This window comes from Theropithecus gelada, chromosome 15 (assembly GCF_003255815.1).
Source record: "Theropithecus gelada isolate Dixy chromosome 15, Tgel_1.0, whole genome shotgun sequence".
NCBI lineage: Eukaryota > Metazoa > Chordata > Mammalia > Primates > Cercopithecidae > Theropithecus > Theropithecus gelada.
This window is the reverse complement of record NC_037683.1, coordinates 15,964,340-15,988,311: the sequence shown is the minus strand read 5'-3', so window position 1 is coordinate 15,988,311 and position 23,972 is coordinate 15,964,340. Positions and strand designations below refer to the sequence as shown.

Sequence of the window (23,972 nt, the reverse complement as noted above, 5' to 3'; positions counted from 1 at the left end):
GGGAGTAGCAGTAAACAAGACTGTTGAAAAACCCCTTTTCCAAACTGAAATTTTAACAAAATCAAAAGGTGTCTAGTTTCAAATTGAATATATTATACTTACAGAAATGAAACAAAAACTCAAGCTAGAAACAAGATTCCCCACTAAAACTAAGGTGCAAGAAAGTGATGCAATGCCTCAAAGCGTACTCTATGATAAAGTCAACAGTGTCTAAGAAGCTGAAAGAGTCAGGATACGCATACGCTTATCTCACTCTGAAAATGTACCATCCTTTATTCTTTCCAGGATAACCTCTACCTCTAGTATGAATGGGCAGGAGACAGTTTCAAGGTTAACTGTGTCATGCACAGGGACTGCCATTTTTGTTTTTCTCTGAAATAAACCAACCCATATATCCAAAATAGATTGCTTCTTGGCCAGCAAGCACATCGAACACATGAGTTTTATAGCTTTCTAGTATCAAAAATGTCTAAAAATGAGTGAACTTCAAGTAGACATCTTTCTCTTTTTAATATGACGTAGTCAAAAGTAGTCAGGAAGCAACAATCTGGCAGCAGCAGAGTGATTCCACACTAATCTAGCTCATGTCTAGTAGAAACAAACTTAACTACCTAATAAATATTTGCACACGGGCTTTTTAAACTAAAATTAACTGACCAAATATAAGAGGTAATATGGGAAAAAACACCATAAAACAAGGTCATAAAACAAGAATCATCTTTCAACTAATTTAGAACATACTTTGTTCTATATTTACCAGAAGATTTTAGAAAAAAAATCTACTTGTTTTCGACATGTGTAACTTAAGGGCTTTAAAAACTTTTTCATCTCAGTAAAAGTAAGTTTCTTCTACCTTTTGGATCCCAGAATGTAGGCAGTGTTTATTATAGCAAATACAAGAAATTTAAATGAATACAAAACAAATTTTAGATGGATACAATATACAATAGTAAAATGTCCATGGCTGTTGGAAGAACCACCTGGTTTTAGAAGGAACCCCTATTGTCAATGACTGTGTTACCACAGGCAAGTATTTCAATTTCTTTGGGACTTGTTTCCTTACCTGTAAAATAAGATCAATTCTACCCTCCTACAATGGACTTAGCATATACAACAGAACCTAAATATAATGTTTAACGTAGAATTAAACAATCTAAGCTTCCTTTTATCAGTTTAAGCATTTTAAATTTCTATCATATAATATATTCAGATGTTATGTTATTATACCAGGACTCTCCATGAGGCACAATGTGTCTTATATTTACTGACGCAACTCTTTCCCTCACTGTCAGGCATATGGTGTATAACTAGAAAATGTTTTTTGAATGCATAAATGAATGGATGGAAAAATCTCATATCCATAAGCATGTAATTAGAGGGCCATCTTTTCTAAATACCTTGCTAAGATCCTGGACATTCAGTAGCGCTGACATTTCCAATGTCAGTAATGAACAGAAGCAATACAGCACCAAATTTTATGCGGTCTGCAAGGAAACCCAAAGTAAACAATGCAAAAGGACAAAACTGCAAAGGAACTGGAAGAGCACCTGCAGGCTGATGAAAGCAAAGCCCCAGGTGCTCCTGGCAGCTTCCCCAAACTAAACTGCTTAGAACTCATTAAGATCCAAATCACCTCAAAACTTGACTTCATCAAGAATGACTTCAACCCTCCAAATAATGCTAATAGCCTCATATATACATATACATATAAATATACATGTACATATATATTTTGTTTACGAAGACCATAGAACAGGTAACCACCAATCAGATTTATATTATTCATGACCTAACCCAAAGCAAAGGTTGCCAAGTCCGAGAAAAAGAAACAACTTCAGAAAAAGCTAAAATGGCACATGGACAGGAAAGAAAATTTAATTCCTGTAACATTTTTCACAGGTTCTGCAAAGGTTTAATGTTTACTCATACCTGAGGGATAATCTTCTTTTTCTTATTATTTGCCGCATTGGGTCCAGAAAACAGCTTCTCCAAGGCAGCTAAAGCTGCACTCGCCTTTGCCACTTTCTTATTTGGACCTGCGCCTCTGAATTTCTGTCCATCTACTTCTACCTACAATCAAGAATAACACCTTGCAATTACCCCATGCAATTCCTCTATGTGCTTTTAATTTAAATAGATTATGACATAGAAAACACCAAAAATCAAACAGTGCCACAAGAACTGACTCAGTCTAAAACTTTACATGAAGTTCAGGATATCCTATGTCTTTGAGAAGAAAGATAAGGCTAGGTTGTGTCTGGCTACACACCTCCATTACAAAGCGCTTGTCATGGCTTCCACCAGTCTCTGAGATGAGTTCATACTTGAGACCTCTTCTTTTTTCATTGAGCTCCATTACAGGGTTTTTGCCACTTGCTGTGAGGATAGGGCCCTGAGTTCTTACCTATAAGAGAAAGGGAATCTGAAGGTTCAATCAAGTAAGATTTTAGAATATTGCATTTCTTTGTTAATATAATTATGCCAAGAAGGAGGCTCAAAAATTCACTTTAAAGCACTCAGGGGCTAGAATGAGTCACCTCTGTACACAAATGGCAAAATATCATTAAAGCTGTAAAAACTCTACAAGCAGTAAACATTGCAGTCATCTGGCCAGCCTTCTTTCGAAGCAGTATTTAAGACCAATGCAACCATGCCACTGTGGGCCACTCCAGGCTCTGCTCTGTAGTGTTCATGATCTAAGAATAATACTTTAAATTACTAATAACGAGAAGAGAACAGTTTGGATTCACATGATGCCTGAGGGTTCATTTTTCTTCTTTAGGGTTAGGAAGAAATAACTCTCAATTTGCGATGTTAGAGGGGAAATGTTCCTATACACCTCTCAGTCACTCTAAACAGATTTAAGGGGACCTAAGGTAAAAACAATTGGCTATAGACTACGGATTCCGAAATTTTAAAATAACAATAAAGGCAGTCACTCCCTACCCTCAAGGAGCTAAAGTGTAGTGGGAGGGACAGATATCATCACTGCAAAATAACGCATGTTAGAGAGCAGATATATGCTATGGAAATAACTGATTTGAGGAAGGATAAGAATAGAAGTGAAATAATTCATGTAAGAGCATGAAGGTGCAAATGAAAACAGAGGCTAGCATCAAAAACAAATAAATCCACAAAATACAACTATAATTTTGAGAAAGGAGAAACCAAAAGATAGAGCACTTTTTGAGGTCAGAGATCATGTCTGTAATTCCACCACACAAGAAATGCTGAACACACAAAATACATGCCCAAAAGTGTTAATTTTTTTTTATTTTTTATTTTTGAGACGGAGTCTCACTCTGTGGCCCAGGCTGGAGTGCAATGGTGCAATCTTGGCTCACTGCAACCTCCACCTCCCAGGTTCAGGTAATTCTCCTGCCTCAGCCTCCCAAGTAGCTGGAATTATAGGCACCTGCCACCACACTCGGTGTATTTTTAGGGTTTTTACCACGTTGGCCAGGGTGCACTCAAACTCCTGACCTCAGGTGAGCCGCCTGCCTCAGCCTCCCAAAGTGCTGGGATTACAGGTGTGCACCACCACGCCTGGCCCAAAGTATTAAGTATTAATATATAAACCTAATGAAAATCAAGATTCTATCAGTAAACAGTAAAGTATTCTGTGCAGGTTTGATAAGTGGTTAACGCTTTAGAGGTGAACCATCAAAGGACAATTTTTAAGGACAAGTTTTAAAACATCAATAACATCAATAAACATCTTTTCCTGATGGGTTTTTATAATCTGCATTTTTTGAATTTCAAGGCAAATTTCTAGTCACTGTCTTTAAAAGATAATGAGTGATTTTTGAAACTAGATCTATAGTAATCACTCTATGCTTTCCAAACCTGAAATCATGTCTACAAAAATGAGTCAAGTCATAAAAAATCTGAATTTTAATAAATTACTATTATTCTAAATGAGGAAATAAATAAGGGCTTTCTTTTCTCCTTGCTTCCCACCATTACTACAATATACAGAAACAAAATATAAACGCAGTCACTACCAAAACTTTTTATGTCAGTGTGGCTCCTACTAGCACAGCCCACACTGCTCTCTTCCTTTTTAATTACCTTTGTACTTAATGGTCTGCACCTCATAATTAATGAGCCCCCCTTTTTTTTTTTTTTGAGACGGAGTCTCGCTCTGTCACCCAGGCTGAAGTGCAGTGGCATCATCTCGACTCACTGCAAGCTCCACCTCCCAGGTTCACGCCATTCTCCTGCCTCAGCCTCCCGAGTAGCTGGGACTACAGGCGCCCGCCACCACGCCTGGCTAATATTTTCATATGTTTTTTAGTAGAGACGGGATTTCACCGTGTTAGCCAGGATGGTCTCGATCTCCCGACCTCGTGATCTGCCTGCCTCGGCCTCCCAAAGTGCTGGGATTACAGGCGTGAGCCACCGCACCCAGCCGAGCCCTTTTTTCTTTTAATAGATATAATATTGTCAGCAAAACAACATCTTGACCTGTGATTGCCACCTGTAATGACTGGTCCCTCTGAGCAGCCAGCCATGACATCATCTGTCCTCTACAGCATCACACAAAGTGCCAAGTATGGCTTTCTCAGGCTTCAGCCCCATCAATCCTGTCCACACTGGCCCACTTGGCACTTCTTAAACATTTGCTTTCACAACTCAAAGTCATCATACCTCCTCTTCCTTCAGTCCAGAATGCTTTCTCTTCCCCACACAGCAAAACTCATCATCTGAAGCCTTGCTGTTCTGCGTGATTGTGTAAGCGTACGTCTAAGAGTCTCACCACCCCTTCCTCCTTCAAGATTTGACATGATTACATTCATTTTGCCATCACAGTGCTTATCGCATTATATTGCCATTTGTTATAAACATGTCTTTTTACCCTTTTAGCCTGGGAGCAGCTCTAGGCTCTGCACACAACTTCTGCAACACTTGGCACTAAGCAGGTATTAAAAGGGCTTTATGGACTGAAAAAAATAGTTTACTAATTAAGTCCTTAATAAATACTTATTCGTACAAATGACAAAGTAAACATTTTTTTTATGTAAGCTCTTGCTGTTACTTTAAAGCTAATGTTCTTTACATAGACTGCAGTAAACATGGGTTCCATGAACTCCCCAATGTATTGTGTATACTCAGTACTTGGATTTCATCCCATTCTATTATCGGTGACAATAAGTTCACAGGTCAGGACTTAATTAGGGTCTGAGGTACATACTGTGTCAGGCTATGCCTTCCTTCAGGGCTGGACCAACTAAATGATGACCCAATACACCCCACAGCTTAGCATAAACTTCAAATAATCCCAGTTTCCTCCACTACATCTTGTAGTTTTCTGCCCATCAGTTATTGCAGGTAGTCTTGGTATGTTATGAAATGTTGGAAGCAGCTTCCATGGCCAGCAATCAGGAAATACGAGTTCAATTAGGGTATACTCAAATGTTGTGCAATTTACAGATATTTTTAAAGTGAAAAAAATCAAGATATAAAACTGCATGAAAATATGACTGCCTTTATAGAGATTCATTAAAAAAACTGGATGGAAAGAAACCAAAATAATAATTATGTCTGTCTCTGTAATATATGTACAGGTTTGTATACGCTTTTTATTTATACTTTTCCACATCTCTCAAATTTCCTACAATGCACATACATATTACTTTTTTTCTGAGAAAAAAATAAGTATACCTCTAAGGTACTGGAGGTTTCAGTTGTAGAATTTCCAGTATTATTGCTTGAGTTTGAAGACACTGTTTCATTTTTACTTTCATTATCTGATTTTTCATCGGAACTCATACATTCAATATCTGCATCAAAGCCTGTTGGATATCCCATTGCCTGCAATACCTGTACAAATTACATTAAGATGCAGTTTTATTCAGACACGAGACACCAGGGAATAGACAAAACATTGAGAACAAAAGTTTCAAACTCATAGCGTTTGAACCATAAAACACCTTGCAGGAAGAGCGAGATGGTACTAAATCTCTAAGTCCTTGGTTAAACAGGGTATACCTACCAGGGTAGCACCATGGAAAAATGGGGAAAACCTCCTCAGGGTAATTGAGTTTAAATACAGGATGACAAATATAAACCTGACGCTACTCCTGGTTCATTTAATTTGGAGGTGAGAGGTAGAGAAAATAAAGAGGATAGCTAGGTTCAAACCAATAGGATACAGACAAAAATAGCATACTGTAAAAAGTACCCTGGTCTAGAAAGGAAAAAATCTGAGAGTCTAATCCTGTATTTCTTTTCTGGCCCTCAATTTTCCAAACTACAAAACAGGAAGACTGTATTGGTTGACCTCTAAGTTCTATGACTCAATCCATTAGGAGAAATTGGCCCAGAAAGGCAATCAAGAAATTTTTTATCTTCGAACCAACTTGCCTGTCAATTACAAAGTAACATCTAAAACTTTCTACTTTGCTTCCAACATAAACCACAATCAAAACTTAAAAGATTCAGTCTCAGCCAGATGCAGTGGCTCATGCCTGTAATCCCAGCACTTTGGGAAGCCAAGGCGGGTGGATCATTTGAGGTCAGGAGTTCGAGACCAGCCTGGCCAACATGGTAAAACCCAGTCTCTACTAAAGTTACAAAAATTAGCTGGGTGTGGCGGTGCACGCCTGTAATTCCAGCTGCTTCAGATGCTAAGGCAGGAGAACTGCTTGAACCTGGGAGGCAGAGGTTGCAGTGAGCCAAGATTGCGCCACTGCACTCCAGCGTAGGCAACAGAGCAAGGCTCTGTCTCAGGAAAAAAAAAAAACAAAAACGCAAAAACAAGATTCAGTTTCTAGGTTTATTCTCTATACTAAGTAAGCCAGGAACAATTTTAGTCTTGTATTTCCATCCTTCTCTCTCAAGGGTTGATTATGGCTACCTCCAATGTTCAAACTTGTTATACTTTCATTCGATCCTTAGGATTTTTCTTACTTTTTCGAAATAAAGCTTTAAGAACAATGTGTATGTGTGTGTGCATGACTGTGCACAGGCATGCTCACACAGGTGAGTGCCTTTTAATACCTTCCTGATTATACTGCTTTTTAGATGTTTACAAGAGAATATGTTCACATTTTGTAAGCCTCTTTCAAAGGAGGTTGACATAGCTTTGTCACTAATTAGAGGCTTACGCCAGAGGATATAGGGATAGATTCCTAAAGACCCTTGCATTCGTTTCCACTTTTAACTGTTTTAAGTTGCTGAGATTTAAAAGCAACATCGTATATCTTTATAACAACAACTGTACGTACTAGGTGTTCCAAAAAATGGTTATGGTGACCACACAAATGAGAAGCCAGCCTTTACAAACAATCACATCTTGTATAAAGGATTTTGCCAATATAAATAAAACAGTGTTACCCTAAACCAAAAAACGGACCTACATAGAATTCTGTACCAAGAGAACTTGAAATTAATTCACACAATTCATATGGATAACTTGGCATTCTTATCATAAATAAATGTCTTGTATTTGCTTGGGAGTAAAGCCAAGAACCCTTTTTTTAACATCTTAAGTTCTGAAAGTGCTCAGGTAGTACTTTATACTAAGTACATTAACATCATTTGTTTATATCCTTATTAATATTTGATTTTAAAAACACCTTCTCCACTGTCTGAGTCCTGTAAGTATGCTCTCTCTGAGAAATCGCATCTCCGAGAATAGCTATCATTCCAAATTGACACTAGCCAACACAGGCTGCAAGTCAAAAGCCAAACATCACAAATAAGTTTGATTTGTGTATTCCAATAAAAGCTAAAGACATTCATCTTTTCTTAACACAGACAATAAAAATAGGCTAATATACATTATTTAACACTTCTCTCCATCCTTTTCTCACATATCAGATTCGCTTATTATTACAGCAACGTATTTCAATACGTTTACAAATATTTTATATAACTGGTGGATTATATCTCAGGGAAGTGTCCAACACAGTGTAACCAAGAAATTCAAATTAAATCATTTTTTATGAACAGTTATTCTAAGAGTATTTACTAGCATATGCTAAGAAGTCAAAAAAGCAGAGTTCTCAGACCTCTGCAACTGATAAAGATTCTCTTCTTAACCAAACTCTAGACAGGATCCGCTGAGCCATGTTTTTATCTAGGCCCCATCCTTGGGCCTTGTCCTTAAGAGCCACGTTGTAACAAGAATCCTGCTAAATTGGTTTAGCCAGAATCCCTCACCCTCAATATTTAATCACCCTTAATCACCCTTGGTATCTGATCAAATTTCCTCATCCCCCACTGATACGGTTTGTGTCCTCACCCAAATCTCATGTCAAATTGTAATCCCGAATGCTGGAGGCGGGGCCTGGTGGGAGGTGATTGGATCATAGGGGCAGTCTCTAATGGTTTGGCACCATCCCTAGTGCTGTCTCATGACACAGTTCTCAAGAGATCTGGTTGATTTAAAAGTATGTGGCACCTCCTCGCCCTTCTCTCTTCCTTCTGCTCGGGCCACATAAGATGTGCCTGCTTCCCCTCCCAGCAAGATTAAAAGTTTCCTGAGGTCTCCCTAGAAGTCACTATGCTTCCTGTACAGCCTGCAGAATCGTGAGCCAGTTAAATCTATTTCCTTTAAAAATTACCCAGTCTCAGGAATTTCTTTATAGCAGTGCAAGAATGGACTAGCATGCCCATCACTGCCCAGGTGGTATCTGAATACCCTGGCCTGCTCTGAGCAAGAATCCTGATAGGTCCCGTTTAGCCAGAAATTACCCCTTCATCCTGATGCTTCCCCTTAGTAATTTTCCATCCACTGATCCATCCCTGTTCCTTGGCTACAAATCCTCACTTGTCCATGTTGAACTCGGAATTGAGCCCAGTTCCATACCGAGGTCTCTTTTCGTTATTGCAGTAATAGTTCCTGAGTACACACTTTTTTTCTTACTGTTTTAACAACTGTCCAGCTCTGGTTTTCTTTGACAGAACCAAGTTTGTTTGGAATCCATGTTAATTCTAAAAAAAACCAGTATACCAAAGAAAAGTGAATTTCAAGTATCTGGCAAACAACTTCAAACCTAATACATCAACTGAGCTTAAAAATGACAAGATCAAGATCACTCATGGAAACAAGGTGACTGGGAAATCATCTGTGTGTAACCAAATCCCCTTCTTCCTGGAAGAGGGCTGGCGTTAGCAAAGGCTGAGACTGAGAACGATGATCCCCTCAAATACTAGGGGCCAAGAGTGAAAAGAAAAGCACTCTACATCATGGCTCTCTACTCAAAAGAGAGTAACATCCATGGCTTATGTATGATACAGATCTGATTTCATCAGATTCTCAGGCAATTTGATGTCTCTAAGAACCTCTCCAAAGAGCCTTCCCTTCACCTTCCCTCTTCTAGCTGATCTTTTCCTCACAATGACTAAGATTCTTTTCATGTAATATGGATGATTATGACCCAAAGGTATCCTTTGTGGGGGGCTGCCAGGATAGAGAAGTGGAAGAGTGAAGGGAAGACTGGCCACTGATTCTCCATCACTTTAGGGGGCTTGCTGCTCTGCAGCCAGGCCAGACTCATGCGAAACAACTGATTTCCTCTTTTCTTTTGATTTGATTCTCTGGTGTGATTTGTCTTAATAGGTACACAACCCTCACCAAGCAACTGAGTAAGAACCAAAAGGATTTTTATTCAGTTGGACCTACTTTCATAAACACGTTAGATGCAAAATTCTTTCTCACTCATTTATAAACAACGCATAACATGTGATATAACCTTTATGGATGACAATTTGGCAATATATGTCTGGCATATAATAAGAATTCCAATGCATTTTTTAAACAAATTAATGAATCACTAAAATGTATTGACCTTTTGACCCAGTAATTCTATCTCTAGAATATATCTTAAGGAATCATCAGACAAGTTCAAAAAGATTTTTTGTAAAGCAATAAAATGGAAGTATCTAAATCCAAAATGATTAGTTACATTATGATAATGTAACAGACCATCTGCTAATAATGAAATGTTAGACTATCACTAAAAATAAGAGCAATCTTTGAGTTAGCTATTTAAAAATTCATAATACATTTTTAGATGAAGAGAGTATCGGCTGGGCGCGGTGGCTCAAGCCTGTAATCCCAGCACTTTGGGGGGCCGAGGTGGGAGGATCACCTGAGTTCAGGAGTTCAAGACCAGCCTGACCAACATGGCGAAACACTGTCTCTACTAAAACTATAAAAATCAGCTGGGTGTGGTGGCAGGTGCCTGTAATCCCAGCTACCCAGGAGGCTGAGGCAGGAGAATCACTGGAACCCAGGAAGCAGAGGCTGCAGTGAGCTGAGACTGCGCCACTGCACTCCAGCCTGGGCAACACAGCAAGACTCCATCTAAGAAAGAAAGAAAGAAAGATCCTATTTTTAAAAAATACATTTTTACAGACATTATGTAGGTTCACCATTCCTTATCTGAAACCCTCAGTGCCAGGTTGTTTTGAGAATTCATAATTTTTCAATTCTGACAGCTAATACAATACATATACCACATATTTTCCAAATCCCCAGTGGATTTTCAGGTGCTGCCCCATGTTTATGCAAAGGAACATATAAAATAATCACACTAAATAGAACACTAAAGACTAAAAATAGCTCCCTATCAATTCAGGTCATGTTTTGCCACCAGGTAATTTACATCAAACCTAGGGAAATTTTTTTCATTTTTAATGCTTTCTGAAGTTAGAATTGTAAGTTAAAATAAGAAGGCTTGGAAGAATAAATACCAAAATGTTAATGGTTATTATTTCTGGGCATTAGAACTATGAATTTTTTCCCCTCATTTTCTAAACCATTTATAACAAACACACATTATGCATTTATAACAAGATTTAAAAAGCCAAAAGTAACTTTTAGAAAACAAGACATAAAATAAAAAATCTATGAAGACCTTAGGGAGAACAATCTACCTCAAAATAGCAAATTCTGGAATAAAGCTATCAGGTCATAAACCTGAGATGTGAGAGGCCTAGAAAAGACTGCAGGCCACTTGAGACTGACAGCTAGTAATAGGTTTTCATATCATATAGCTGATAAACCAAAGAAAGTAAGCAGAGTTTTTCAAACCTTCAAAGCTAGTTTACTCTGATTCGTAATTCATTTTACATGAATGGATCAAAAGTTTAGTTTATCCCATTTTCAAAAAGGGAAAATCTTAACTCTTCATAAATTTCAGATTTACCAGTTACTGCACATTCTACCCAAAATGCCACTCAAGGTAAATAAAAGTATGAAGGCCATCTACCCACCACACCAGTCACAAGAAACCATTAAGAATTTCCTCAGGTCCAGTGTCATTCAGATTATAACTGATATCTACATTTCCAAAATTTGTCAGGGAGCTTAACTTAATCCCAAGCTTACAGGCCCTCCATGTTTACCAAAAGCTCAGGTGAATAAAACATAATATTTGGAATTGAAGACAAAAGCATACCCTGTCCAACCAAGTTCCATTATATCATAAAAAGATATCACTGCATCAAATGAAAACAGCATCCAAATCTTGTCACATTGCAAAATTTGCCACTCTACTCGCTCTCCCAAATTTTACTGAATTAGAATTTGCTATGAGGCCACTAGCTTATGTTAAAGGTTACTGTACGAAACAACCCACAAAATTTATCACTGTATCATAGATGCCTTTAAAAGAGATCACTGATGTCCTTGGTTTGTGAAGATCTACCCAAGGATAAATGCCCACCCGATCAAATACCACAACTGTGACTCTCATAACCAAATTCTCTGTACTTAAGACAAAGAGAGTGAACTGTATATTTCACAAGCTTTTTGTGTCAGCTGCTACAGAACTTAGCTCTAAACTTGTGGCTCATTCTCAGTGTATGTTGTTATTAAACTGTATGTTTAGTCTTATTCCTGGATTTACTTTTCCCCTCATTGTTGGTTTTCTTTTTCTGCCTCATTTTAAATTCATACTCTTTCATCATACTTTAGATATCCCTTTTCTAGTGAAGACAGAGCATAAGTACTATGTAGTGTTTGGTATTTTTAAAGCTTAGTGATTGTTTTTCTGCATGTATTGTTCTCATCAGTATCTGACATCTACACGCTTCTTTGTATATTTGTTGTCTATCTTCCCATCCTATACACACTAGAATGTAAGCTCCATGAGAGCAGGAACTTTGTTTCATTAACTGTCATATCCCCGGTAGCTAGGATGGTGTTCGCATCTACATTAATAATACATACAAAATGACCATGAAAATAGTCCAATTATATCGTATGCCATACTGTTACATAAAATAACTTTTCTTAAGTGAATTGAATCTGATCTTCAGTCTACATGATCTTTAACATTTTTGCACTAGTCTGCAAGAGGTCAAATACACTTATAGAGAGATCCCATTACTTGGAAATTTTCTACAAACCTACATGCATAACTGGTCATTATTCCCTATGGAAATATTCTAAAAATACAGATGAAGCACCATATACAAAGATACTGATCAAATTTATAATAGAAACAATCTGAAATAAGCAAAATATCCAATGATAGGAGAATGTTTAAACAAATAGTTTACTCGCAGCATGTTAATCGTACAGCCATTAAAAATTATTTATGAAGATTTTCATAATGAGGAAAAACAGTAATGAAACATTACAAGAAAAACAGGAGATAAAATTACATATATACTGTGAGCTCACTTAAAAAATAAACAGCAAAATAGAAAATGATTGGAAATAAACCAACATACTAGATACAAATACTAATGGTCTTTGCTTCAACAATGGTCAGTTGACATATTTTAATTTCTTTACTTCTTTCTATATTTTCCAAATTTTATATAATTACCACATAATATTTTACAACAACAAAACTTTGTTATCCAGAAGTAACAAAAGTCTATATATAATAATATTGCTATTAAAATGCTTAAAAAATGATAATTTATTATAGGAAAATAAGCATATTATTTGGAACATAAAAGAAGAAAGCATTGCAAAGTAAAACAAATACTGTACCTTCACCGCTACGTGAAGTTTTGCTGTCTTCTTGGATGGTCCTGAGGCTTCATATGTTGTGCCATCTACATCTACAGACATTGTGAAGACTGGGGCATGAACAGGGCCAGACTGAGATAAAAGCTTATACTGAAGCCCAGGCCTGATCTGATTTAGCCTCATTAATGCATTCATAAGGTCTATTGCTTTACTATCCAGAACTGTTAAAGAAAGAGGAATGAGGTCAGAAATTAACTAGAAAGTAATCAGTAACTGCTGTAAATTCACCAGATTTTTTAAAAATGAGGATTTCAAAACACACAGATTAACCTCATAAGTAATTCTAAAATTACTATGCTAACATCACTATAAAAATGGTATGCATTATTTAACTACATATTAACTTTCGCTTGTCAATATTCATATATCCTAAGCAAAAAAGCTTGGAAACAAAAAAGTTACTCAATTATCAATTGCTCAGTTAAGATCTAGTCTGAAAACTCTAATTCAAATCAATCAAATTCTTCACTTTTTGGCCAGGCACAGTGGCTCATGCCTGTAATCCCAGCACTTGGAGAGGCCGAGGAGGGTGAATTGCTTGAACTCAGGAGTTCAAGACCAGCCTGGGCAACTTGGCGAAATTCTGTCTCTACCAAAAATACAAAAACTTGGCAGGGTGTGGTGGCATGCACCTGTGATCCCTGCTATTTGAGAAGGCTGAGGTTGAAGGATCACTTGAGCCCAGGAGGTGGAGACTGCAGTGAGCCGAGATCATGCCACAGAACTCCAGTCTCGGTGAGAACCGATCTCATTAAAAAAAAACCTTCACTTCTAATTTTTCTATCTGAGGCTACAAGTCCTCTCTAGTTTGCATCTATAAGAATAAAGGTTTTACACACTTTTCCTTAAGTTTCGTTTCATCTTCTTATTGGGGTCTTTATCATCCCCTAATCCATCTTCAAATGGCCTCTTTAGAGCTGAAGACCCAGCACCTAAAAAAAATTATGAGGGATTCATTATCAGTCAAAACAACAATTCCCTTACCGTACCACATGTATCTAACATGTTCAGGTAGGAAAATCTTAGGAATCACACCAAGGATCATACAGCTTTTTCACTGATCAGTTAAGTTACCATTATTTATAATCTAGAAAAGCAAATTTTTTTAAAGCAAATCTTGAAACATTATCACTTTTTATATTTATTTTTTTCCATTTATTCATATATACACACCAATATCTATGCCTATGGTATGGTCTGAATATGTTCCCCCAAAATTCATATGTTGAAACTTAATCCCCAGTGCAGTGGGATTAGGAGGTGGGGAACCTGGAAGGTGATGAGGTTATGAGGGTGGAGCCCTTATAAATTTGAAAAGATGCCTGAGAGGGACTGTTTGCCCCTTCTGCCATGTGGGGATACACAGCAGGCACCATCTATGAGGAATGAGCCCTCACGAGATAGCAAATCTGCTGAAGCCTTGATTTTGGACTTTCAAGCCCCTGAGGGCAATAAATTTCTGTTACTTGTAAGTTACCCAGTCTAAGGTATTTTGTTTTAGCAGCCACACAGACAGCATATATTCACATTATATGCATGAAGAGAAAAAGTCTAGAAGGCTATGTATCAAAATGTTAAAAAGTAGTTACCTCTGGTAGGATTTATTTTTACTTAATATCATTTCAAACATCTCTAAAATTTAACATTTATAACTTGTATAAACTTTAGAAGTCCACATGTTAAATCTTATACCTTTGGAAATCTGACTATCAAACTATAAAATATCCTTCTGCCTCTTCAAATCCTATTCAAAATTGTATTTACAGTTCACCTCCTCTATAAAAATGTTCTCTCATATCAAAGAGTTTTTATGGTATCAGAAATGTAAAGTCTTGTATCATTGTCTATTTCATATTTCTTGTGTGTCTTCAGTGCTCTTTGAAGGTCAAAGATATTTTCTCCTTGTCTTGTATCTTACAAACTACCTTAACACAAGACTTAGAAGCAACACAATGAGCACTGAGCAAAAACTAACCGAACTGATTAATAATCAGTTTCTTGGATAAAGCAGCCACCAGTTTATAATGTTGTCAAGCAAAAGGCAGGAGCTTTGCTGTTCAAGTTAAAAATTATTAGAGAAAAGTTCATCAACCTATCCAAGTAATTTAAAGATCTCTTTATGTCTTCACTTTAAAAGTTAGTTGTTTTTCCTAAGGAAAATCATGCTCAAGATACTCATGCCACAAGATTTCCAGATTCTTCTAGTGAAAGCCTGTAATAATAATGAGATTATATATTTTCTGATCAAGATTTATTCTCCCTTGAAGTAAATACTGACTTCAGCATTTGCTTGGGTCAATATTTACCACTCAGGTCAATCAATCTTGATGTTCTCTTCAACAGAAGGCAACACTGGCTGAGTATCATATTTCATTTGCATTACATAAAACTATGAGTATGCCAGTCTCCTAGAATGCAGTCTTTAAGAGATAAAAGTTAAAAAAGAACTATGTCTATTCACTCTTCTGCTCATTAAGTTACATTAAAAGCAGTTCCTTGATTGCCTGGAAATCACAAACTAGCTTAAATGCACAGATCTCTTCTCTAAATCCTCCAGCTACATAGAGTTCCATGGATTAAGCTTCATTCTATCATTCCAGCCATTGGAAAGGGGCTGCAAAATGTGGGGTTAATCATAATAGCAACCTAAGGAGAAAAACGGCCTTGCTTTACAGAAAGTAGGTAGTTTTCAACCTTTACAATATCTGGTAATGAGAAGTGATCATTTCTGAGGCAACAATTTTTAAAAATAATATTTTCATATTTACCATATGCCTGACACTGTTAACATCTTACAGGTTATTAACTTATTTAATCCTCATGAGCACCCTCATGAAGCCATTACCTTTATTGTCCCCATTATAAATTCATTCACATATTCAACAATAAACAATAAATATTAATTGAGCATTTACTATGTGAAAGACAATTTTAGGCACTAGACACATAGCAGGTAACAAAACACTCTCCCTTTTCTCAAAGAGCTTACATATACTATCCAAAACTAATTACCACATATACTATGGTAGTGAGTGTAATGGAGAACAATTTATATGTCATGCGCATCAGAAAGGTATCACTAATAAGGAGACCTTTTGATGAAGACCTGAGAAAGTAAAAGAGTGAACTATTCAGCCGTTTGGAGAAAGAGTCCCAGGCAGAGAAAAACAAACAGCAATTACAAAAGTCTTAAGGCAGAAACATGCTAAGAAATGATACAAAGGCCTAAGCAGTTGGAGTGAAACGAACAAAGAGAGGGTGCTAGCAGTAGGTGAGAAGAGCCAAGCAGTAGTTCTCAAACTTCGGTGCCATTAATTGACAAAATATCAAGGATCCACTTCCATAGAGAGTAAGTCAGTCCAAAAAGGCTTCCTGACTAGCACAATTAGAAAAACTGGACAAAACAAACAATAAACATCTGTTCCTGGACAATGAAGAATTTTAAAATCAAGATATGGGAGGTGAGCCTGGCACGGTGCCACATGCCTGTAGTCCCAGCTACTCAGGAGGCTGAGGCAGAAGGATTCATTGAGTCCAGGAGTTTGAGGCTAAAGTGGGTTAATGACTGCACCTGCAAATAGCCACTGGACTCCAGCCTGGGCAACATTGCCAAGCCATGTTTTAATTAAAAAAAAAAAAAGATATGGAAGGTGAAAGAAATTCTCTGCATTGGGAGTCACAACCTAGGGGCATCTTCCAAATCCAGAAGAGGTCACTAAGAACTGAAGAGAGTAATGTCAACAAACTCCCAGGTCTCAAGGAGTCCAAAACTAAGTTCAAGGTCCAAGCAGAGAAGGGCTGGTGAACACTCTACACTCTGGGTTGGGCCTCTGAAATGTTATACACTAGAAGTAAGATGAACTGGAAATAGTGTGACTCTCACAAGGACGAAAGCCCAGCTTCAAATTATCTTAATCCCTGACTGCACTGAAATGATCTAAGACTGCCAATTCCATTAGCCACCTCCCAGAAACAAATATAAATCCTCCCTGGAGGAAGATAGCATTACTCTACACTAATTTAAATTATCTACAATTGCTTATTTTAAAAATCCAGCTTCAAAATAACCAGGTACATGAAGATATCATGATCAAAAATCAAGAGAAAGCACACACAATAGAAACAGACCCAAAATGGCCCCAGATGATGGACCTTTCAAAAACAAACTTTCTTAAAAATAATTTCAGGCAGAAAATCTGAAACTATAACAGAGCCAAAAATCTATACATGAAAAATATAAACTAAAATCTGGAAGGCCTGAAGGGGAAATGACAAATCCACAATAGATGGGAATTGTCAGAGTTCTCTCAGTAATTAATAACAACATCTGAAAAGCACAATGAACAAGTGACCTGACATGAACTAACATGAAAAAAAATATTATGACCCTCAACTGCAGAATATACATTTTCAGAGCAAAAAAAGACCATGTGCTGGGCCATAAAATAGGTCTCAATAAATATCAAAGGACACAAATCCTACAACACATGTTCTTCAATGACAGCGGAATAAGTAAAAACTCAAAAACAAAAGAATTAACTACAAAATCTTCATTTGTCCGCAAATTAAGCAATGACATCTAAATATCCCATGGGTCAAAAAACTAGGAATAAAAGTAAAAAATAGCTTTAACTAAATGATAATAAACATACAAATGTCCAAAGACTGTGATGTATGTAAATCTGTGCTTAAAGGAAAATTTACCATCTTAATAGTATATACAATAAAAGGCTGAAAAATCAACGATGTATTCATCCACCTCATACAGTTTAAAAAGAAGAGAAGCAAATTAAACCCAAAGAAAGTCATAAGGAAGGGAAACTATAGATAAGAGCATAAATCAATAAAACAGAATACAAACATACAACAGAAGACAATGAACAAAGCCAAAAGTTAATTTTCCTATAAAGACTAATAAAAATAATAATCCCCTAGGTGAGAGTCATTAGCAAAAAAAAACAAGGTACAAAATATATAAAAGAAGACATTACTACAAATACTACAGACAATAAAATGAGGATCTTATAAATTACTTTATTCCAAAATATTTTAAAATTTAGGTGAAATAGATAAATTCTTAGAAAAACACAGCTTACCAACACTGTCAAAAGAAGATGGAAGTCCTATGCTTATTAAGAGAATTAGATCCATAATTTAAAATATTTCCACAAAGAAAACACAAGCCAATGGCTTCCCTGATTAATTCTTCCAACAGTTAAGGAAAAACTAACATCAAATTTATGCAAACTTTTCCAACAATAGAAAAAGAAGGAACATGTCCTAACTCACCTTATGAAGCCAGCATAACCTTGAAGCCAAAACACAGAATTGGTGGCAAATCTAACACACAAATACCTGTGTTTTTGTGACTCGCCCACAAAAACCTACGTTTTATATATATATATATACACACACACACACACACACACACACACACACATATATATATGAGAGTGTTCATAGAAGCTTCAACTGTAAAAAGCCCAAACTGGAAACTAACTAAATGTCCTACAATAGGGTAAGTAGTTAAATAAACTCTAGCTCATTCATACCATGGAATACTACTGAACAAGAAGGTACAAACTATTGACACATACAACAACCTGGATGGACCCTAAGGGCGTTCTGCTGAGTGTAAAAAAAAAAAAAAAAAAATCGCAAAAGGTCACTTATTGTAGAATTCCATTTATATAAAATCATTGAAATGATAAAATTATGGAGATAGATAAATCTTAGTGGTTTCCAGGGATTAGGGATGACTGAGCAGAGACAGGCGGGTATGACTATAAAGGGGCAGCATGAAGGAGATCTTAATGGTGCTGGAACAGTTCTGTATGTTGATTGTGGTGGTAGCTACAGAAATCTACACATGTAACAAATGGCATAAAACTTATACATACACATTGTATCACTGTCAATTTCCTGGTTTTGATATTGTACTATAAATTTACATAGATATAGCCATCAAGAGAAACTGGGTGAAGGGTAAACGGGACCTCTCCTTATCATCTTTACAACTACCTATGAATATGCAAGTATTTTAAGATAAAAAGTTGAAGAGGGGTGGCGTTCTCCACAAACAGAATTGTTTCTTTGTGGAGAACAGATAGAAGGGCAAGAACAGAAGCAAAAAGACCAGACAGGAGGTGACTGCAAGAATCCAGGTGAGAGATGATGGCAGCTTAGATAAGGATGTTAGCAGTGAAGAAGCTAAATTCTATTTTTTTTTTTTTTTTTTTTTTTGGAGATAGAGTCTCGCTCTGTCACCAAGGCTGGAGTGTAGTGGCATGATCTGGGCTCACTGCAACCTCTGCCTCCCGGATTCAAGCAATTCTCTTGCCTCAGCCTCCCACGTAGCTGGGATTACAGGCACATGCCACCATGCCCAGCTAATTTTTATGTTTTCAGTAGAGATGGGGTTTCGCCATGTTGGCTAGGCTGGTCTTGAACTCCTGGTCTCTTGAACTCCTGGTCTCAAGTCATCTGCCCACCTCAGCCTCCCAAAGTTCTGGGATCACAGGTGTGAGCTACCACCCGGCCTGGACACACTTTAAAACCAAAAAGGATTTGCTGACGTTTAGGATATCGGTGAACAAAAGAGGGGATTCAAGGGCAACTCGAAGAATCCGGGCCTGAGCAAACAGAGAGTTTCCAACGACTGGGACAGAGATAACTATAGAAAGAGAGGAGCAAAGGGAGGGCAAGGGCAGGAGCTTAGATCTTAGACATCTTAAGTTTGAGATGACTGCTGGACATCATGTATATTGAGGAGGCATTTTGACACTTGGGTCTGAGTTCAAGAGCTGGTAGTCTAGGATGGAAGTATTAATTTGGGACAATCTTCAGTATAAAAAGGTATTTGAAGACAAGAAACTAAATGAGGTCCCCCAAAGCATCAGTGTAAATAAAGAGAAATGGTCTGAGGACTGAACCCTAGGACACTTTAACATTCAGAAGTCAGGAAGATGAGAAAGAACAAAGACAGCTGAGGAGATGGCAACAGAGCTAGAAGAACCAAGGAAGCTGATGACTTGAAAGTCAAATGAAAAGTGGTACTTCATTTCAGAAAACGTGGCAATACCAAATGTTGTTGAGGATACAGGGCAAAAGGAATTTTCATATACTGCTGGTGGGAGTGTAAATGGGTATGTGCAACCATTTACTAGGTTGTTTATGTGTATACTTCAGGAGGCATGCAGAAGAATGCTCATGGCAACACAGCAGGTGGTAGTCAAAACTAAAGAACCTAAATGTCCTTCAAAAGTAGAATGAGTAAACTGTAGTATATTCATAATGGATACTACATACCTATTAAAATGAACTATATCTATGTGCAGCGACATAAATTAATCCCAAAGAATGCTGAACAGAAAGAAGCCAGTCACAAAAGATTAAACCTAGGACCCATTTCTGGGAAGTTCCAGGCAAACTCAAATTATTTAGGAAAGCATACACAGGTGGAAAATCGGTAAAGAAAATCTAGGAAATGGATTTATTTTCAGAAAGTCAGAAATGGTACTTCTTCATACAGGAAGGTAATGAGAAGGATAAAACAGATGGCTTCTGGAGCACTGATAAAGTTCTGTTTCTTAACCATGGCACGCACTGGTTTTACGAGTTTGAAAAAAATAATTATTTTTTAAACTGTATTTTTTGTACTTTTCTATATATGCACTATATCTCATTATAAAATAAATACGGGAGAGAAAAGTGTTCCTCTGTGTCAAATGTTGCTGAAAATGGCTAAGATGAGGACTGAAAACTAACCACTGAATGCAGTAACGTGAAGGTCACAAGGGATACTTCAGGCAAGTGGTGAGGAAGAAAACCTGATTAGAACAGGTTCAATGAGAATTCAAAGTGAGGAAATGGAGAAAAGAGAAAAAGGCTGCTCTTTCCCAAAGTGCTGCTTATAAAGAGGAGAGAAACGCAACTCTGTTGCGGGACCTACGGAATGAAGGGAAAGTTTGTTGGGCTTTTGTCTTTCAGATGGGAGACACTGCAGCAGGTTTTTAGGCTGATGAGAAGCATTCAGTAGACAGGGAGGAACTGACACTAGTGAGAGAAGAGATAATTTCTGGAACAATGTCCACTGGTAGGCAAGAGGGGATGTGATATAGTGGATAAGTAGAAAGGTCAGTCTTAAGAGGCAAGGCAGTTTCTGCATAGGCAAGGGAGGGAAAAGCAAAGATAGGAGTTGATGCAGTGGGGCTTGGAGACAGTGATGAGAATATATAGAAGTTATCTCTTAATTATTTATCTGAGAAAACGGAAGAAAACAAGCTCATCAGATGAGTAAGGAGGCAGAGAAGGAGGTGTGAAATGTGAGAAAATGTGGAACAGTTATCTAGGAAACAGGAGAAGTCTCAAACTTACAGGATTGCCTGGCAACACAAATAGTCCCTATTAGATTAGTGTCACTGACTTAAAGGGAGAACAGTCAAGATGGCTGTTCTCCAACCATGTTGAACGACCCAGTACAGACACAGAGAAGGTAGAGAGATGGATTTCAAACGGTTAGAATTTTGCCAGAAACAGAGGATCAAGGAAGTGAAGGTACGTGCTAGGGAGAGATAATCAAGGATCATGTAGTACACGCATGGTAAGGACAGAAGAGAGAACACGAGGAGGATGAAGGACTATGCAAAAGTACTGGAATCAATGACAAGATTCCAGAAGTGAAATAAGGGTAGGAGACACAGTAATGACAAGAGATTGGAAAGTGGGATTCTTGAAAACATAATTACGGAAATAATACAGGTACAGTTACTGATGAAGAGAAGAACTAGGCTATGTCCACAGAATAAGTAACCAAGGTAAGGCAGAAGATAAAATCTGTGTAAGAGAAGAAGTCACAGAACTGAGACATTAGAGTCTTGAAAAAAAATCATCTGAGATGCATACGGAAATCACCAAGAATAACAGGAACAAAGTTTAAACGTGAATGTCAGGAAGCTAGGTGCTGAAAGTATGAAAGCATTGGAGAGATCATTGTATAGCCAAAGCACAAAATGGTAAAGTGACTTGCCCAGGCCATGTAACTTTGACAGAACCATAACAGGAACACGGGCAGTCTGGTTCTATTTTATGCTATCAACTGACAAACCAGCACTTCTCAAACTTTTGAGAAAGATCTTTAAAGTTAAAAAAAAACTAAGTCACATAATAGTAAACATACTTTTACTATCCAGTGAAGGGGAAAATATAAAACCAAAAGAGTGGTTGTGAATTTGGTGACTGAAATAAAATTTTCTGATACTAATCATAAGAATCTAGATATATTTGTAACATTTTTATTCAATCATTCCACAGACAATGCTTGATGTCACATGGGTATGTAAATCCCTTTCAATAATTTCTTCACCACTAAGCAAGCACCTGCTGGAAGAAAATAGTCTTCATTCCTCAAGTTACATTGAGCATTGGTTTATAACAATTATAGAATAGAATCTGGAGGATTCTTTCCCCTCAGGAGTTTACAGTGAGGCACTGATTCTCAAACTTTTTAGCTGAGGAGTACTTTACACTATTAAAAAATTATTGAGCACCCAAAGTGCTATGCTTTGTGGGTAATATCTGTCAATATTGAGCATATTGAAAATAAAACAAACCAATTTTAAACACAAGAGTATAGAAAAGAAAACATTCCATTAGCCATCAGAGCAATGATCTCATCACATGTCACATGTAGCCTCTGGAAACTATACACTTAGGAAAGAAAGAGTGAAAAAGGAAAAAAAAAAAAAACCCTTAATATTATTATTACTATTAAAACAGCTCTGATCTTGTAGACTCTCTGAAAGTCTTCAGACCCACTGGAATTCTGTCATTTAAATAAGCAGACTGGGCAACTGCATTATTTTGGTGATAAAAGTAGAATAATTTCCATTGTTAGAGGTAGGCTGCATTCCAGGTGAAGAATATCTGGTATTAAATATTCCACTTTCTAGTTTAAAAGGAGAGAAAGAGAGAGGAAAAATATTTTTGAGGCCTAAGGAAGGCAGTAAGTGGATTCGCATTTGAGTATCCACTGTACTCTAGGCACTAAGTCAGGCATTTTAACCAGACAAGAGTCAATAAAATAAGAAAGAGGGTAGTATCCCTACTGAGAGAGGTAAGCTAATTGCTCAAGGCCTAAAACTAGGAAGTGGTGGAGCTATGACTGGAACCCAGGTCATACTGACCCCAAAACCTACATTCTTTCCACTGAAACTCTGAATTCAACAGACTAATACAAATGGAAGATAATCCTGAATTTTCCAATATGCTTTTCTTCTCCTCTGTATTTTTGTTCTTTCCTTTGCCATTAGACAACATTTCCAAGCATGAGAAAGATAATCAAACTGATTAGTGATCGTGATAATGTCTCCTCCTAGCTTATGGTTGACTTATTCTCCTTAGACCAGGGGTTCTGAAACGATAGTCTATGCAGTAATGGCATCTGGCCAACATAGCCAAATGAGTTAGACACTAATAAGAAAACATGATTATGTTACATCAGCTGATGTTACCTGATGGGAACAGAAGAGAAGAAAGTCAGTGTACTAGTCCGTTCTATTTACTGTATTAGTTCATTCTCATGCTACTAATAAAGACATACCAGTGACTGGGTAATTTATAAAGGAAAGAGGTTTAATGGACTCACAGTTCCACATAACTGGAGAGGCCTCAGGAAACTTACAATCATGGCAGAAAGGGAAGCAAACACATCCTTCTTCACACGGTGGCAGACGTGCAGAGTGAAGTTGGGGAAAAGCCTCTTATAAAACCATCAGATCCTGTGAGAACTCACTCACTATTACAAGAACAGCATGGAGGTAACCGCCTCCATGATTCAATTACCTTCCACCGGGTCCGTCCCACAACTTCTGGGGATTACGGGAACTACAATTCAACATGAGATTTGGGTGGGGACACAGCCAACCCACATCAGTCAGGAAGAAAGCTTCTTTTTTTTTTTTTTTTTTTTTTTTTT

At 37.3% G+C, this 23,972-nt stretch overlaps 1 protein-coding gene across 2 annotated transcripts in view; it reads right to left on the bottom strand.

Annotated features, from left to right (window-relative positions):
• STRBP (spermatid perinuclear RNA binding protein) overlaps positions 1-23,972 on the bottom strand; it is a 60,704-nt gene that overhangs the window by 9,407 nt on the left and 27,325 nt on the right. For both annotated transcript variants that reach the window (XM_025359911.1, XM_025359910.1), the window contains 5 exons: positions 13,837-13,929; positions 12,959-13,158; positions 5,665-5,823; positions 2,270-2,404; positions 1,930-2,070 (listed from right to left, as the gene is read on the bottom strand). In XM_025359911.1, coding sequence (XP_025215696.1) covers positions 1,930-2,070; positions 2,270-2,404; positions 5,665-5,823; positions 12,959-13,158; positions 13,837-13,929 — 728 coding nt within the window. The remainder of the gene's footprint in view (positions 1-1,929; positions 2,071-2,269; positions 2,405-5,664; positions 5,824-12,958; positions 13,159-13,836; positions 13,930-23,972) is intronic.